This window comes from Canis aureus, chromosome 10 (assembly GCF_053574225.1).
Source record: "Canis aureus isolate CA01 chromosome 10, VMU_Caureus_v.1.0, whole genome shotgun sequence".
NCBI classification, from domain to species: Eukaryota; Metazoa; Chordata; class Mammalia; order Carnivora; family Canidae; genus Canis; species Canis aureus.
Window position 1 is genome coordinate 69,188,971 of NC_135620.1, and position 15,710 is coordinate 69,204,680.

Genomic DNA, 15,710 nt, shown 5'->3' on the forward strand with positions numbered 1-15,710 from the left:
TCGAATCCCACGTCGGGCTCCTGGTGCATGGAGCCTGCTTCTCCCTCTGCCTGTGTCTCTGCCTCTCTCTCTCACTGTCTGCCTATCATAAATAAATAATAATAAAAAAAATTTTAAAAAATAAAAAATAAAAAAATTAAAGTCACACGTTTAATCTGAGTGACCCAGGCGCCCCTGCCATGATGTTTTTTAAAAATCTGCAGGGCAAGAAGAAATGTCCTGGCTTATTAATTAATGGCTTATTAATGTTAGAGTGTGTTTTGAATAGAGACCAGGATGCCCAGTTAATCTTGTACCTAATGACCACAGTACACCAGAGATGGACTTGAACTTACTGACAGTAGACATCGCTAATACAAGCCTACAGTTATACAAGATGAGGCAGCAAGGTGGGATAAAGAGAGATTTGGGTCAGATCTCTCAGCTTTCCCGCTTGCTGGTTCTGTGGCTTTAGGCAGGTCCCATCTCTCTGAACTTCAGTATTTTGATCTTTGAAATGAAGACATGCTTTCCCAGAAGGGTTGCCGAGAGGACTAGCAATAAAGTCTCAAGGCACTGAAGTGTCTGCCGGCACTTACTATGTGACAGCTCTTACATGAAGACCCTTCTGTTACTTGTGTAAATACAGCCAACTGAAATATCAAGTACTCCCGTAACAATCCTTCCCACTCGCTTTGTCAATTGGAGATTAGAAGGGGGGGATATGTTTCTCGTAATTGCTTTAAGAAGGTGACAGAGATAGCATGCTGGAGGACTTGGTCAGACTGAAGCCCTGAGGAACAGATGGGGATAGGTCATAAAAGTCATGGCAAGAGGTGATAGGAGTGGAGGTGGATTTAATGGATTTCTGTGGTGAGAAGAAGGGGGTCAGAGATGACATGGAAGCTTCCAGCCCAGGAGCTGGGAGGTGACGCCATTCACTGACGTGCGAAAACAATCAGGAGAAAAATATAAAGGTTGGAGTAGGCTTAGGTGGTGGAGGAGGAGAAGAATTTGGTTTGGAGTTTTGTTTGAGAAAATCCGATTGGTGGAGGTGTCGGTCAGATTGTTGGCAAGAACGTTCTGGGATCCCTGGGGGTAGACTAGCTTACTTGGGGAGAGTACCAAGGACAGGGCTCTCTGGGCCTCAGGAATTAGGGAGAGGAGAGGGGAGAGGAGGAGGGGGACGGGGGAGATCGCTCTTGAGGAAAAGGCCCAGAGATAACATGGGTTCCTAAGCTTGAGGGCTTGTGAAAACACCAGTTGTTCGGCCCCACCTCTAGAGTTTGACTTGGGTAGACCCGAAGATTTTTGCATCTCTAACAGGTTCCTCAGGGATGCTGTTGCTGCTGGTCCAGAAACCACACTTTGAGAGCATCAAAGGGGTTAGAACATGGTTAGAAGCATTGGGGAGCGGAGGCCAGTGTCACGACTGCTGCCCTGGTGACAGGCACGGGGTCGGAAAGGAGCCAGTGCTGGGCCTTTGAGAGCCCAGCTCAGGTTAAAACCCATGAGCTCATGGCAGGGTGAGCGTGGGCAAGAAGGGAATGTTCCTGGACATTGCAAGGAGCAGGAATGGAGCAGCCAAGGAGAAGATTCCTGCAGGTTGGGGAGCCCATCGGGGGCGGGGGCAGCAGGCAAGGAGTCAGGAGGAAGGAGCGTACCTGCCGAGTCTAGGGCGGTGAGCGTGGCCTTGAACTCTTCCCATCCCTGCTCCTCTGTCCACGTGGCCTGTCTCCGTGAGGGGCTGTGCCTTCTTCCGAGTTGCCTGCACCCCAAATCTGAGCATTCTTGCCCCTCTCTGCCTCACCCTCTGCCGTTCACTTGTCCCCGACTCCCACTGACCGCCAACTGCCAGGGATTTCTCTAGGTCGGTCCCTCTGCTTTTCTCTGGCCTTGTAGCTACTTAGCCAATGTCAGTCCTCCGTCATCTGTCACCTGGATGGCTGCAAGAGCCTCTGCTCTTGTCTCCTTTCTGCAAGTGTCGCTTGCTCCCTCTGCGCCTTCCTCCCCCCGTCAGTTCTCAGGGATGCGAGTACATTCCGTGCTCCTGCCCCAAATCTTCCACCAGCTATCCCCATTACTTTAAAGAGAAACTTTTCTTAAGGCTCTATTTGTATGTTGTTCCTCCTTTCCAGTCTCGTGTCTTGATCCTGTCCCTTTTATACCCCTGCCCCTCCCTTCCCTCCCCTTGTGTTAAATTCCTCTATCTTGAGATATTTTCACTTTTGGGCCTTCCAGCTTATTATTCCTTCTGCCTGGACTGTCCCTTAATTTCTGGCCTTCGTCGCTCCTTCCAGTCTTACCCTGTGCCACTCCTTCTGAGAAGCCTTCCCTCTCCCCTAAGCCTGGATGGCATGGTCCCTTATCAGAGGATACATGGTTGCTGGCTCCAGCTGCTACACAGTGCACCCTGTCAGGGCAGGAGCAGTCACATTCTTGCCGTATCAGCACCTGGGACCTTTGGAGACCTGCCAGGAAGTTTTGTTCATCAAGGGATGGGAGATGCAGACTCTCTGAGCCCGAATCCTTGGAGCTCTAAATACATTCTGTAGGGCAGCCTGGTGGCTCAGTGATTTAGCGCCGCCTTCAGCCCAGGGCCTGATCCTGGAGACCCGGGATCGAGTCCCACATCGGGCTCCCTGCATGGAGCCTGCTTCTCCCTCTGCCTGTGTCTGTGCCTCTCTCTCTCTCTCTCTCTCTCTCTCTCTCTCTCTGTGTGTGTGTGTGTGTGTGTGTGTGTGTGTATCTCATGAATAAATGAGTAAAATCTTTTTTAAAAAATGTGTAGCTTTAAGTTTTACCCCAACATAAGAATGCCATGCCCTGCCCGTAGTGACAGAGGGAGTCTGACAGGTGAAGAATGATTCACACACATACAATAAATGTCGATTTTATTTGGAAGTGAGTCTGCTTTTCTAGATGTAAGTAAAATAGGCTATAAAAATAGGGACCTCCAAATAAAATGGCTCTTGGCATATCTCCTCTCTCCTTTCACACCACCCACTTTGAAAGTATCATTGGCTGAAAATACTCAATATTCTATTCCACTGAAGAAAGTCTTTTGATATTTGCCTCTTATAAGCAACAGTAACAAGAGCAATAAAAGTACCCTGAATCCAAGAGCCCGAGCCCCAAAATCTTCCAAAACATTGGGAGTTCTTATAAAACACCCCCTCTGGGTTCCCCTTAGGCTGTTGAAAATGTGTGCTTTGGTTTGAGTTTTCATTGTGGGGCTCCCAGCGCAGCACCCAGATGACTAGTCGTGTCTTGGAGCCCTGGGGACAACTCCCGCAAGAAAGGGGGCTGCCGTCTGAAGCCCTTTGTGTGTCTGGCATGACTGTGTATGCAGCCGGTGTATAACCCCTGAAAGGCCATACTTTACTGTCCCCAGAACCCAACCTCTGTCTAGCAGGGACATCCAAAAGCTGAGAAAATTCTTCTATCACCAAGAAAGTGCTGTTCCCCACCCACCAGGGAGCCCTGAGCCAGAGCAGGTCATTCCGAGGCCAACTCTGGCTGGAACTTGGGGCTTCGGGGGGCCGTGGGTGGCTCCGGTCGCCAGCACCCAGTCCCTTCCTTTGCCTTCAAAGGGGCTCCACCGTTGCTGGTGTTCGCAGCTCCTGTAGGCCAGAACCTTCACGTCTCCCTGACGTCTCCATATTGCAACCACGAGGCTTGTTTGTAGGCCACGATGCTGTAAGAATTTACAATACAGGATTACGAGACGGCAGTTGGTATGGGGCAAGGGGGTGCCTTTCCCTTCTCACCAGCAGCCCCCTCTGGACCACCTGCAGACTGAGAGGCTCTGTCCGTTAGGCCCAGAACTCTGTTCTGAGTGGAGAGATGGCCCGAGGGAACTTCTCCTACTGCAGCCCAGGCCAGTCCTATAACATCTCAAGCCCTTTGTGTCTACATTTTCCTTTTCCCCGGAATCGCTCTCCATCTCACTTCGGCCTGATGATGACCTCCCATGTGCATTTCAAGATCAAGACTGGCTAATCCCAAGCAGAATTAGCTGCTTCATCTTCTCCTTTATCTCTTCCAAACATCCTCCTCACATTGGTTTCAAATATTTGTAGATAAGGGGATGCATAGAAATTAGGAGCTCCGAGCTGAAGTCTTGGATCTGTGTGCCCTCTGTCATGTGCTTCTACCTCCAGGGTCCTTGGTTTTCTCATGCTTGAGCTCTGGGAACCTCAGTTTCTAAGCTCTTGTGCAGCTCTTCCTGGCTGATGGCCAATTTTTGGAGCTAGAGGATGGGGTCCAAGCTTAAATCCAAACCTAAGGGAAAGCTTTGTGAGAATTTACAAAAACCCTGACTTCCCATCTCCCATTAGCCCCAGGGCTCTACGGGGAGAAGCATTTACTGTACTTGAAAGAAAACTCATTGTATTACAAAGCTGGCAGGAAAGCCAGGCGAGGTGGTGATGGGCAGCCCGGCCTTCGGGGTGAGCCAACAGGCAGCTCTGGGCTGTGGAGGGTCAGCAGTGCTGGTGGGTAGGTGCCACGCCTTTCTAACAGGTCGTTCATTAAATACTTTTTGAGTACTTCTTACATGCCAGGCTCTCTGCTGGACACAGAGGATACGTGCTGAGCTAAGAAGCCATGGTTCCTGCCCTCGGGGAGCCTACAGTCTGGTGGGCAGGCACATGGAAAAATAATCCCTAACTATCAACTGTCATGTTGTGAAGGAAAGTATAGGAAACTCTGGGAGCACATGAGAGAAGGAAAATCCTTTTTGAGAAAATCATGTTTAAGACCATAACTAGGGGGCACCTGGGTGCCTCAGTGGTTGAGCGTCTGCCTTTGGCTCAGGCCATGATCCCAGGGTCCTGGGATCAGGTCCTGAATCAGGCTCCCCAATGGGGAGCCTGCTTCTCCCTCTGCCTGTGTCTCTGCCTCTCTCTCTGTGTCTCTTGTGAATAAATAAAATCTTTAAAAAAAAAAAAAAAAAGACCATAACTAGTTGGTTAAGAAGGAGGCATGGGTGCGGAAAGGGGAAGAGCACGAGGGCGACTCCTGAGGTTGACAGAGTCGGGGAGGGTGGTTACAGCAGAGATGAGCACTAGGGAGGTTGGGAAGCCCAGACTACCCAGGCCCATGTGATCCATGGGAAGACATTCGGGTTGTATCCTAAGAGCTCTGAAAGCTCAGTACAGAGCTTTGAGCAGGAGAGGACATGATCTGTTTAAGCACTTGAGGGAGATTGCTCTGGGCACCTGGTGGAGGGAGGAGGATGGGAGGGGAGCAAGGGTGGACAGGAGGGGAATGGTTCAGAGGCTAATCCAGTCGTTCAAGTGCTCTGGCCTCGGGGTGGTAGCAGTAGCAATTAAAAGAAAGATATGTGGGACGCCTGGATGGCTCAGTGGTTGAGCATTTGCCTTTGGCTCAGGTCATGATCCTGGGGTCCTGGGATCGAGTCCCGCATCAGGCTGCCCCTGGGGGGAGCCTGCTTCTCCTTCTGCCTGTGTCTCTGCCTCTCTCTCGGTGTCTCTCATGAATAAAAAAATCTTTAAAAAAAATTTTTTTTTTAAAGTATGAAATCAAGGGCGGTTTAGCAGATAGAATCAATGAGGCCTGAGGGACTGGAGATAAGGGGAGATGGAGAAGAAGGAGAACATTGGTGACTCAGATTTCTCTCCTGAGTGAGTGGTGGTGCCATCTAGTGAGGTGGCACAGACTGGAGAGGGGGAAGGCGTAGGAGGGCACCCAATTTTGGAGACCTAGATGGCAATTTGAAGTTTTGAAAGTATATTAGGTTGCTTAGAGAATGCGAAGTAAGAACCCCGAGCAGAGCCCCAGACAAATCTTCCATTTGGAGGTTTGTAGAGAAGAAGCGATGAGGTGCTGAGAAAGCATAGTGACGGCGAAGAGTGACCACTGGCATGGGGGACAAGAAATCCTGTGGGATGAGGACTGCAGGGAGTCCACTGGATTCAGCCCTGAAGAGTGGTTAGTGGCCTCAGTGAGAAGAGCTCTGGAGGTCGAGGGGGGACCTCCGACAGGGGTGGGGAGGGGAGTGAGTGGAAGGTGAGGACGCAGGCAGCAGGTGCACACCAGCCTTCGTAGAAGGGGATGTGAGGTTGAGGGGAGAGAAGGTGATAGGCCACGTGTCAGCTCGGTAAGCATTCAGGAGAGAGCTGGGAGCTTGTGCAGTGAGCTCTCTAGGGATGGGACAAGTGGCACCCAGACGCCCGGTGGCCCTTCTAAGAAGCACGGGAGTGGGTCGGACACTGCCTGCATTCACATCTCGTCTCGGCCACTTACTGGCTGGGGAAACTTTGGCAAGTTACATAATACCGTAGAGTCTCCGTTTCCTTATTTGCAAAATTGTAATAGGAATTATGTCAGAGGACTTTTGGGAAAGATTAAATTCATTTATATATACACTATATTTTAAGTAGTAGCTGGCACGTGATAAGGGCTTTTTACATGTTTGTTGTTATTATTTTTAAAGAGGTGGGGAGGGAGGAGGAGAATAGAGTGGCAGGTAGGTTGCAGATGGGCAGGGCCAGTTATTCCTTCGGCTTCTCCCAGTTGCAGGTAAGAAGGGCAAGCAGGAGAGGGCAGGTCCTCACAGTAACATGAAATTGGCCTCCTTTCTGCACCAGGAAGGGCTGGGGGCACAGTCCCTTCTTGCCAACAGGCTGTTGGCAGCTCTGGCCCAGGGGCCTCTCCTCCCAGCCTCCTGCCCTCCACTGCCCCTTCCATTCCCTGCCCTGATGTGCCTTCCTGGGCTAGTATGCTGTTGGAATGTAGCTTTTCTTTCTGCGGTTGGAAAGCTCTACTGGTTTTCCCTGTTGCTCTCACTTGATTGACGGTACAGCTTTGGCCTCTTCTAGCTGTAAGAATTTTTCCGGATCTTGTTCATGTAGTGATTTCCCGGAAGGGAAAGGTAATGGAAACACTCCCGGTATCCCAGAGTTCTCAGTCTTGGTTGTATATTCGAATCATCTGGAGTGCTCTTTAAAATCCTGTGCCCAGGCTGCACTCCAGGTCAATTGAGCCAGACTCTCTGGGGGTGGGATCCAGACCTTGGTGATTCTTAAATCTTTCTAGGTGACTGCAGCATACAGTGAATGAGGCTTTATTTGCACGTGTCTCTTTACCACTAAATGGCTACAAGACAGAAATAATTATCAACTGCTGCAGGGCCTCATTCACATAAGCACTCAAGTCCTTACTTGATTGATTCAAGATTCTGTCCCTGCATCTGTGAAGATCACCAAGACCCGGAAGGACCTAAGTTAGACTCTGTGCGTGACACGTATGACCAAATCCAAGCGCATGTTACGCCGTGCACTGGGGTGAGACGTCCAGAGCGGCCCACCTCCTTCGGGTGCCCTACAGCCTCTTAACAAGTCCTCCGGGGAGCTCACATGGTCCACATGGCGTGTGAGAGTGGGGGGCACCGAGCAGAGGCTGCCAGGTGTCAAGGCCTTGGAGCCCTGGCGAGAGTACTCAGAAGCGAGGCAGGATGGTTCTCATCTAAAAGGGCCGAAACAAAAGAGGTGGAAGTGGCTCCAGAGGGCTTCTCATCCCAGCCTCCGATTATAAGGAAGTGTATGACGCTCTTAGAAACAAATTGTATTGCAAAATTGCCAGGAAGTATGCCAGCTGGTGGTGGCCCTCTGTTCATTATTTATGACTTTGGGGGTTTCCGGTATTGCTAGATTATTAGCTTGGTGGGGGGGGGGGGAACAGAAGGACTTTTTCTTTGTGGGAGAGCCTGCTCAGAAGGCACTGCATAAATGCTGCAAGTCAATAATTCTTTATGCTCACAGGCTGGAGGTGGTCCAACAGGCCCTGACGTATGGCCCGGGCCCCAGCCCCAACCACAGACCCTGCTCCTGTCTTACCCAATCGGGATGATTGCCAGGAAGGAGAGGAAGGAGGAGAGAGCAAAACAGGTGCCGATGAACTTTTCCATGGTGACCTGATAGATCTTGTTGTACACCGTGGATGTCACCACCCCCGTCAGAGTCAGGGACAGCTGCAGGATGACGAACACCTTTCCTGTAGAAGGGACAGGGGTTACCAAGATGTGCTGCTGTCCCTTCCACTAGCTGAATCTCCAGGGAGCTCTCAGGAGGCTCTGCGTCCTTCCCAGCACTCTCTGCCACCCGGTCTTGGCTCACTCCACTGGGGACTCCTGCCTCTATCCAGCTGGGTCTTCCTGTGGCCTGTGGAGCATACCATCCTCCCCTGACTGTGGCTTTTCAGGGACTGACTTTCTGAGTCTTTCCCACCTTCCTGTTTTCACCCCCTCTGCCCTAGATGGACACCAGAGCATTCCCAGTATATTCAAAGCTGCTTCTGGAACTCTCTCCTGTGCCTTCTGCAAGTCCGAACCCTAGGCCACAAGCCAAGCAGCTCTAAAACGGGCCGGGCAGAGAACTTCAGAGAGATTTCTTTTACTTACCATAAGAGGAGCCCTTTATGAGTTTGGACATTGCTGACCGGATGGTTGTGATAGGGATGAGAGCGAACAGCATGACGGCTCGAGCTGGAAGGAAATCACAAAAGGACACCCCTCAGTGTGCCCAGCCCTGGCCAAGGAGTAAAGCAGACAAAAAGCAAAAGCCTCGCCAGGAACCTCCCTCTCCCCACAATCCTCATGGTCTTGCTCTGAAAGCGGTTGCTCTGCGGGCAGCCTAACGCCCTCCCTGGGGCAGCCTGAGTCCCTGAGCTCTGATGGTGCCACAGATGCCACAGACCCATCTGCACGGTGGCGGGGCACAGCTGGCATGGTGATGGAAACTGAAGGGCATCTTCCCTGGCAGAGGTAAGTGGCATTTAGGGAAGTGGAGCTGATGTCACTGAAGTGACTCAAGCCTCTTCTCCTTGTTGCTGGGACAGAGGTGTCTTCTGTCACCATCCACGAACCCCTCCGGGAGGCAGTGCCAAGAGCCTTGGCAAACTGCATCCAGGAATGTGTGCCACACACACCCTCCCTTCCCTCAAGCCTTATTCATAATCCCAATGTAGGGTGTGTTTAAGCGTGTGTGTGTGTGTGTGTGTGTGTGTGTGTGTGTGGAGAGAGAGAGAGAGAGAGTAGCGACAGAGGTGGTAGGATGGGGAGAGGGGTACCTTGGCCTTTGCACGTGGCCTAACTGGGAATTGGCCAAACCTAAGTTGCCACTCTGTCAGGTGTTTTCTGAGATGTGTGACCTCAGCCAAGGGACAGCCTCTGGCATCTGTCCAGTGATATATATTTTTTTATGATATGTTAGCCATTAGCCACATGTGACTATTTAAATTAATTACAATCAAATCAAATAAAGAAATTCTGTCCTTTGGGTGTACTGGCCACTTTTCAAGTGCTCAACAGCCACACCTGGCTAGTGGCTACTGTGTTGGACTGCACAGATTTAGAACTTTTCTATCATTGTAGGAGTTCTGTTGGAGCCTTGGTCTAGAGCTCTCTGCTCGTGGTTGTCCGACCTGTGTCCTCAGATGGAAACTCCATTCTACGTCCTTGGGAGAATGTATTACATTGGTTGTGGAAGGCATTTAAGGAGGGTTTGTATGCATTTTTAGATAGCGCATGCATGGCCCGAAATGATTTTAATTAAGGGACCTTTTCAGCTGATTACCTTAATGCTTTATCCCTTTAAAATTGGAGAGAAGAAATCCAACCTCTTCTCCCAAGGCCAACCTGAAACCTTCCCTACTGACTGCAGGCACCACTGACCAACCCTCCCCTGACCTCCTAGAGCCATGGGCACCACTCCAAGAACATTTCAGGGGCAACACAGGTAACACAATAGACAGTGCAACCCAGATGAGCTCAGCCGCACATAATCCCGTCTCTCTTGTACTTCCTAGGCAGTAGGTACAATCCCTGGTGCTGAGCTGGGACACCTAGAGCACACCATGCCTGATGTCAGCCCCATGACTCTAGGGGCCAGCAGTGTCCTCATCCTGCCTCCCCAAGGATGCCAGACTCACCAATGTAGAACATGTATGTCTCTTTCACAAAAGCCAAGAGGAGGGCTCCTGACCCAAAAGAGACCATACCAATCATGATCATGGTGGTGTCCTGGAAGCAGCGGGAGAAGACCAGGACGCCCAGGAAGCTGGTGATGAAGATGGTGTACCCTGCAGCCATGCCATAGCCCACCTGCACTTGGTTCCAACTGAGAGGCTCCCTTAGCACGAAAAGGGGCATCACGTCCACTGTGCCCACTACTGCCAGTTCATATACGATGGCACCCAGAAAGAGCAGGGCGATGATCGTTCTCCGGGGCTTGGCTTTCCCGGGAGATGGGGGATGCAGCCCCTGCACGCTCTGCTTGTCTGAGTGGTCAGGATCCAGGGTACGATAGGTGCCAACCGTGCCGGCCACCGAGTCGCCCGCGGAGAGTGCCTGGCCGGAGCCGGCCGCCGCCTCGGGGACCTTCAGGACCAAGAGGCTGTAGAGGAGCGCGAAAGTGGCACAGCTGACGCTGCAGGCCGTGAGCACCAGGCCCTGGCCCGAGTGCCCAGCCACCTGCTTGAAGAGGTGCCCCGAGGCCATGCTCCCGCAGAAGCCCGCCAGGCCCAGGATCAGGTCGATGAGGACCAGGCGCACGGAGCGGCGGCCCTCGGACGAGCCCAGGGAGCCCAGGGCCATGACGCCGGCCCAGAAGGCCGAGAAGCCGCCGCACAGCCCGTTCAGCGCCGCCGCCCCGTACAGCACCTCCACGGGCCAGTCCAGCAGCACCTTGAGCAGCAGCCCGACGCGCGACAGCAGGAAGCCCAGCAGGGCCACGCAGATGGCGACCTTGCGGTGGCGCCGGTCGCTGAGCCAGCCCAGCGCGTAGGCCGACAGCAGCGGCGTCAGGCCCACCACCAGGTTGTAGACGATGTAGAAGTTGGAGATGGCCCGCTGCTGCTGGTCCTCCGGGGCGCCCCGCGGCGGGCCCGCGCTGTGGTTGGAGGCCGCCCCGGCCCCGGCCCCGAAGGACGCCTTCACCACGAGGAGCAGCCCCGCCTCGTACAGGGAGGAGGCCACCTGCGTGGCGGCCACCACGGGCTCGATCCAGGTCCTCACCTGCAGGCGAGGCGCGGCGCCCCTCCCCGGGCCGGCGGCCTCGGGGCCCATGCGGGGTGACGGGCCGGGACTCGGTCCCGGAGCGCGAGTGTGCGCCGTGCGCCCCGGTGCGCGCGGGGACGGGGCGACCCGGGGCTCGGGGCGCGCGTGGCGGCGGCCGGCGCAGCGCGCGGGTGGCCCCGGGCCCGGCCCCTCCTCCGGCCTTAAAGGGCCTCGCCACGCCCCCGCCACGCCCCCGCCACGCCCCGGCCCACGAAGCCCCGCCCTCGCCACGCCCGCCCCGCCTCGGGCCCCGCCCCCGCCACGCCCCCGCCCCGCCCCGCCCCGGGCCCCCGCGTCGCCACCCTCGGTCGCCGCGTCACGCTGCTCCGGCTAGCGCGGCCGCCTGACCACGGCCCGCGGGCCCCCAGCCGGTTTGGCCCGGCCACCCCCGCCCCGTCCCTCCCCCGCAGGGAGCCCAATTCCATTATCCGTGGGGGGCAGGTCCGCGCGGGGGGCGGGGCGGGGGCGCGGGGAGGGCGCAGAGCCCAGGATGGGGCCTGGGGTGGGTGCCGCCGTCGTTGAACAGGGAGCCAGGCGCTGCTGCGGGGAGCTGACAGGCAGAGGCTCGGAGAGCAGTGCTAAGGGCTCCTTAGACGTCGACCCAGCAGGGGGGTCGCTGGATGGGACCCCTAGTTGGGATTTCTTGAGGAACGTCCTGTACTGTTTTCCACCGACGCTGCCCCGTGTTGCATTCCCACCATCGGTGCACCCGGGGCTCCGATTTCTCGCACCCACACCCACACTTGTTATCTTTGCTATCTCTTTCTTTTTGACTCATAGGACAGCCATCCGGACAGGTGTCAGTGACAGTGTGGTTCTGGCTTGGCATTTCTCTGATGACAGGTGACGTTGAGCATCTTTTCAGGCGTGTGGGCCACCTGTAGGTCTTTGGAGAAATAGCTCTTCACGTCTTTAGCCCATTTTCCAATCGGGCTTGTGCGTGTTTGTGGTTTTTGTCCTTAGGATTAAGTTGTAGGAGTTCCTTCTATATTTTGGAGATTAACCCCTTATCAGATGCAAGGTGTGCAATAGTTTCTCCTATTTTGGAAGTTGCTCTTTCACTCTGTTGTTTCCTTCGCCATGAAGAAGCTTTATAGTTTGATGCAGTCCCCACTTATTTGTTCTCAGGATCTTGACAACATGTCAGTGCTCCTATGTTCACTGCAGTATAGTATTAGTCACAATAGCCAAGATGTGGAAATACCCCAAATGCCCTTTGATAAGTGAATGGACAAACAATGATATATATACATACAGTTGAATACTATTCAGCCTTTTAAAAGTAGGAAATCCTACAACTGGTGACAACATGGACGAACCTGGAGGACATTATGCTAAGTGAAATAAGCAAGTCATAGACAAATACTGCGTGATTCACTTATATGAAGTATCTAAAATAGTCAAGTTCATAGAATCCAAGAGTGGAATGGTGGTTGCCAGAGGCTGAGGAATCAATGGCATAAAGTTTCAGTTAAGCAAACAAATCAGCTCCAGAGGTCTTCTGCACAACCTTGTATGATAATAATATGTTGCATACTTAAAACTTTGTTAAAACTCTCATGTTAGGTGTTCTTACCACAATTAACAAACAAAAAATCCAAACAAAACCTCAGGAGAAGCTAGGCTCAACCCTTTCACCAAGCCAAAGGCCTCTGGGAGAAGAGTCCAGCTTTGCGCACCTGCCCTGGTGGGCCTGGAGCTAGTATGAGCCCCAGGGGGTGCCCAGCCTTCGAGGTCCAGCCTCAAACTCCAGGGCCGAGGGGGAGACAGGGAGGCTCTGCAGCCCTAGGTGTCCCTCCAGAAGATAAAACTCTGGCAGGGGGCAGATCCCACCAGAAACAAGACAGTCACCAGGTCATTTGCTTCTGAGTAAAGTCCCCAGGGCCCTTTCTGTTTCTTTGTGATTGTTCTTCCGTCTCATGGGTTCACTGTCCCGGATTGGCCTGAGCCCTCAGCTACACTGGCTGCCTGGCTTCCTCATTTAAGTACACACTTCTGCAAAGAGGACCAGGCTGATGGGTGATGCAGGAACCAAGAAGAAAGCTGTTTTTTTCGGGGTCGCCCCCAGGGATGGAGAGTCAAAACACACCACCTCTCTTCCTTGTCAGCTCGACCCCAACATAGCCATGGCAGCATGAATGAGCAGGACCCTGAAGCCACACAAGAGAGACTCACCTGCACCGGGAGAATTTATAAAGCCAAACAGATAATGTGTTCATGGGAGGAGGGACTAAACTCGCAGTGACTTTGTGTAGATATGTGCCCTTTAGGTGAGCTGTAATCTTCTGTCCCCCTCCCTGTCACTGCTCAGCCCCGTGGTCCAACCCAGACACCTCTGCCTTCTGCAGAGAGAAAGACCCACCTGGTTTCTCCCTTTAAGATGTGCCCTGTGGAACTGGCCTGGTCGTCCCCTCCAAACTCCCCCGCTTCCTTCTTCCTCCCTCTCACCTAGGCCCACCTTGGGAGGGATTGGTTTCACTCTGCCCATGCTTGGCTCTCCCACTCCATTCTTAACCCTGTTTTTTCAGAGGCTGGAACAAGGCAGTTCAACCAGTCTGTTCTTGTGAGGTGCCGAGGCTCCAGGGTATGGGTAGGTCTGGGGGGAAGATGGGATTCGGTGATCAGATGTGGCCATGAGAATGACAGCCTGAACTGTATGGACCATCTGGGCCATTTAATTCAGGGGGTCTGTTTATTCTTGGAGTTGCAGACACTAGAGGGGTGACTTTATCCACCCTGGGAGCGGCCATGTGGGCTCAGTTCTTCCCATCCTCTTGTGAAACTAGAGAAATTTGAGGAGTCTCTCTGAGATTCCCATGAGATCTAGGACAGGTCTAGTGGGATCTAGGTCATCATGACACTAGCCAGCTCTGGGACCCTCCGGCCTAGGATATGAATCCTCTGGCCCAGAAATGAACTAGACCCAGGGCACTTGGAATCTCTCCCACTGATTCTTGGGGCCTACTCTGCCTTGGATGGATTTTCCTCATGTTCCTGCACCCCCCCCCCCCCCCCCCCGCCAAATCTGTAGGCTCTAGCCCAGTTAGTGCCTGGTCAGCTTCTTGGCCTTGGCCACCGGCAGGGGATGGTCCTTGAAGCAAAATCGAACCCCAACCCTGCCACTTTAGTCTCTAGCTCAAGGTTGGCTTTGTTAAAGTGCAAAAGTTAAACTCACTTGTCTTTTACATTGACAAAGTCATACTATTTGAGGAGAGGACTTTAAAAAAGAAAAAGGAGCAGCTCACATTCCTGAGTGCTTTGCAGGAATGAATGTATGCAGTCCTCCCAAGAGGTCCATCAGCTAGTCTCTCACCCCATTTTATGGTTGGAGGAACTGGGCCCAGAGAGGTTAGGTGATTTGCACAAGACCACACAGCTACACAGCCAGTAAGTTGGAAGCGGGGGGGCGGGACAGTATTTGGCACTGATCTTTGCAAGTCTGTGGCTACAGGGAAAATGCCAGCAACAGGAAGTGTTTTTGAGGGCGCCCTCTCAACCAGCACAGGAATGTGGAGAGGCCTGGAGACGCTCTGATCACGATGTAATTATTGTTGACCAACAGTGTCTTACACAAGGGGAGAGCAACAAAGGAGGGGGTGGAAGTTTCTTTACCGGGTGTATATCCTGGGCCCTTTACAATCAAGTAGGAAATACTTTTATTTTCTTAACGGATGGCTCCAAAATTCATTTGAGAGAGGAACAGTGTTTGTGGGGAAAATACCTTGGGTCAGTTAGAAGGTGAGATCCCTAGGCCTGGGTTTCAGCTGTGGGAGAGGCTCCAGGGAGGGGTGGAAGCTGTGTGAGTAAGTCAAGGAGAGGAACTTGTATGACACTTGCTCTGCTCGCTCTCTCTCTCTCTCTCAGGACAGGAGAGAAGTGGGCGGGGGAGAGAAGGGGGGTGTGAGACTGGGATTGGTGGTGGGCTGGGCCAGGCCAAGACCCAACCCCCATGTCAGGGTGGGCAGAGGACCTTCAGAAGAATAGAAATGTCTAATAAGGGTTTAAAGCAGCTCGCTGTCCCCTGTGTTGTATGTGAAGCCTTCCTGAGACAGCTTCCTGCCTCCTCAGTTCTTTAGAAAAGTCTCCTTGTGAGTGTTTTGTGTGGGTGCAATTTTTTTCATGGAAATTGGTAAAGAAGCTGCGATTCGCATCTGGGGTTGACACAAAGCTGAGCAGGAGTTAGGAGTAAACCGGAGGGGGAGGAGGAGACCACAAGAACACACCCCTCCCAGGGATCTGCTGGAATCTGACTTTGATGGGCCATGGACCAGGGGAGTTAAGCCATCGATCCAGACCTTGAGGGCCAGAGAGACCCTCGCAGCTGCCCTGCAGGCTGCGCTGACGGGGGAGGTGTTATTCTCTTTGCTGTTAATAATATTTCAGGGACTGAGTGCGGTCTTTCCCCCAAGACATTGCAAATCAGGGAATTGAGATGCCCTCAGAGACATCAGTCTGCAACGCAACAAAGGGAAGCTGTACAGACTCATCCCAGGAGGCAGAGCTAAGCCTTGTCGGTGACCATCCAAGCCCTGTCCGTGAACAGCTTCCGGGTGGCTAGGCCATCACTACCACCAAGAGGCAGCCCCAGGCCTCTTGCACGACCACAAACAATCTTCTAGTTATGATTTTACAAATATAGCTGCGTGCATGG

The 15,710-nt window shown here is 53.0% G+C and overlaps 1 protein-coding gene across 1 annotated transcript; it reads right to left on the reverse strand.

Moving 5' to 3' along the window:
- Positions 1-2,856: 2,856 nt before the first annotated feature.
- On the reverse strand, positions 2,857-11,083 carry SLC46A2 (solute carrier family 46 member 2). Its single transcript, XM_077912934.1, has 4 exons — positions 9,934-11,083; positions 8,405-8,488; positions 7,842-7,998; positions 2,857-3,676 (listed from the first exon to the last, which is right to left on the reverse strand). Exons 1-4 carry the CDS (start codon positions 11,066-11,068, stop codon positions 3,619-3,621), a joined length of 1,434 nt encoding a protein of 477 aa, XP_077769060.1. The 5' UTR covers positions 11,069-11,083; the 3' UTR covers positions 2,857-3,618.
- Between the last annotated feature and the right edge of the window lie 4,627 nt (positions 11,084-15,710).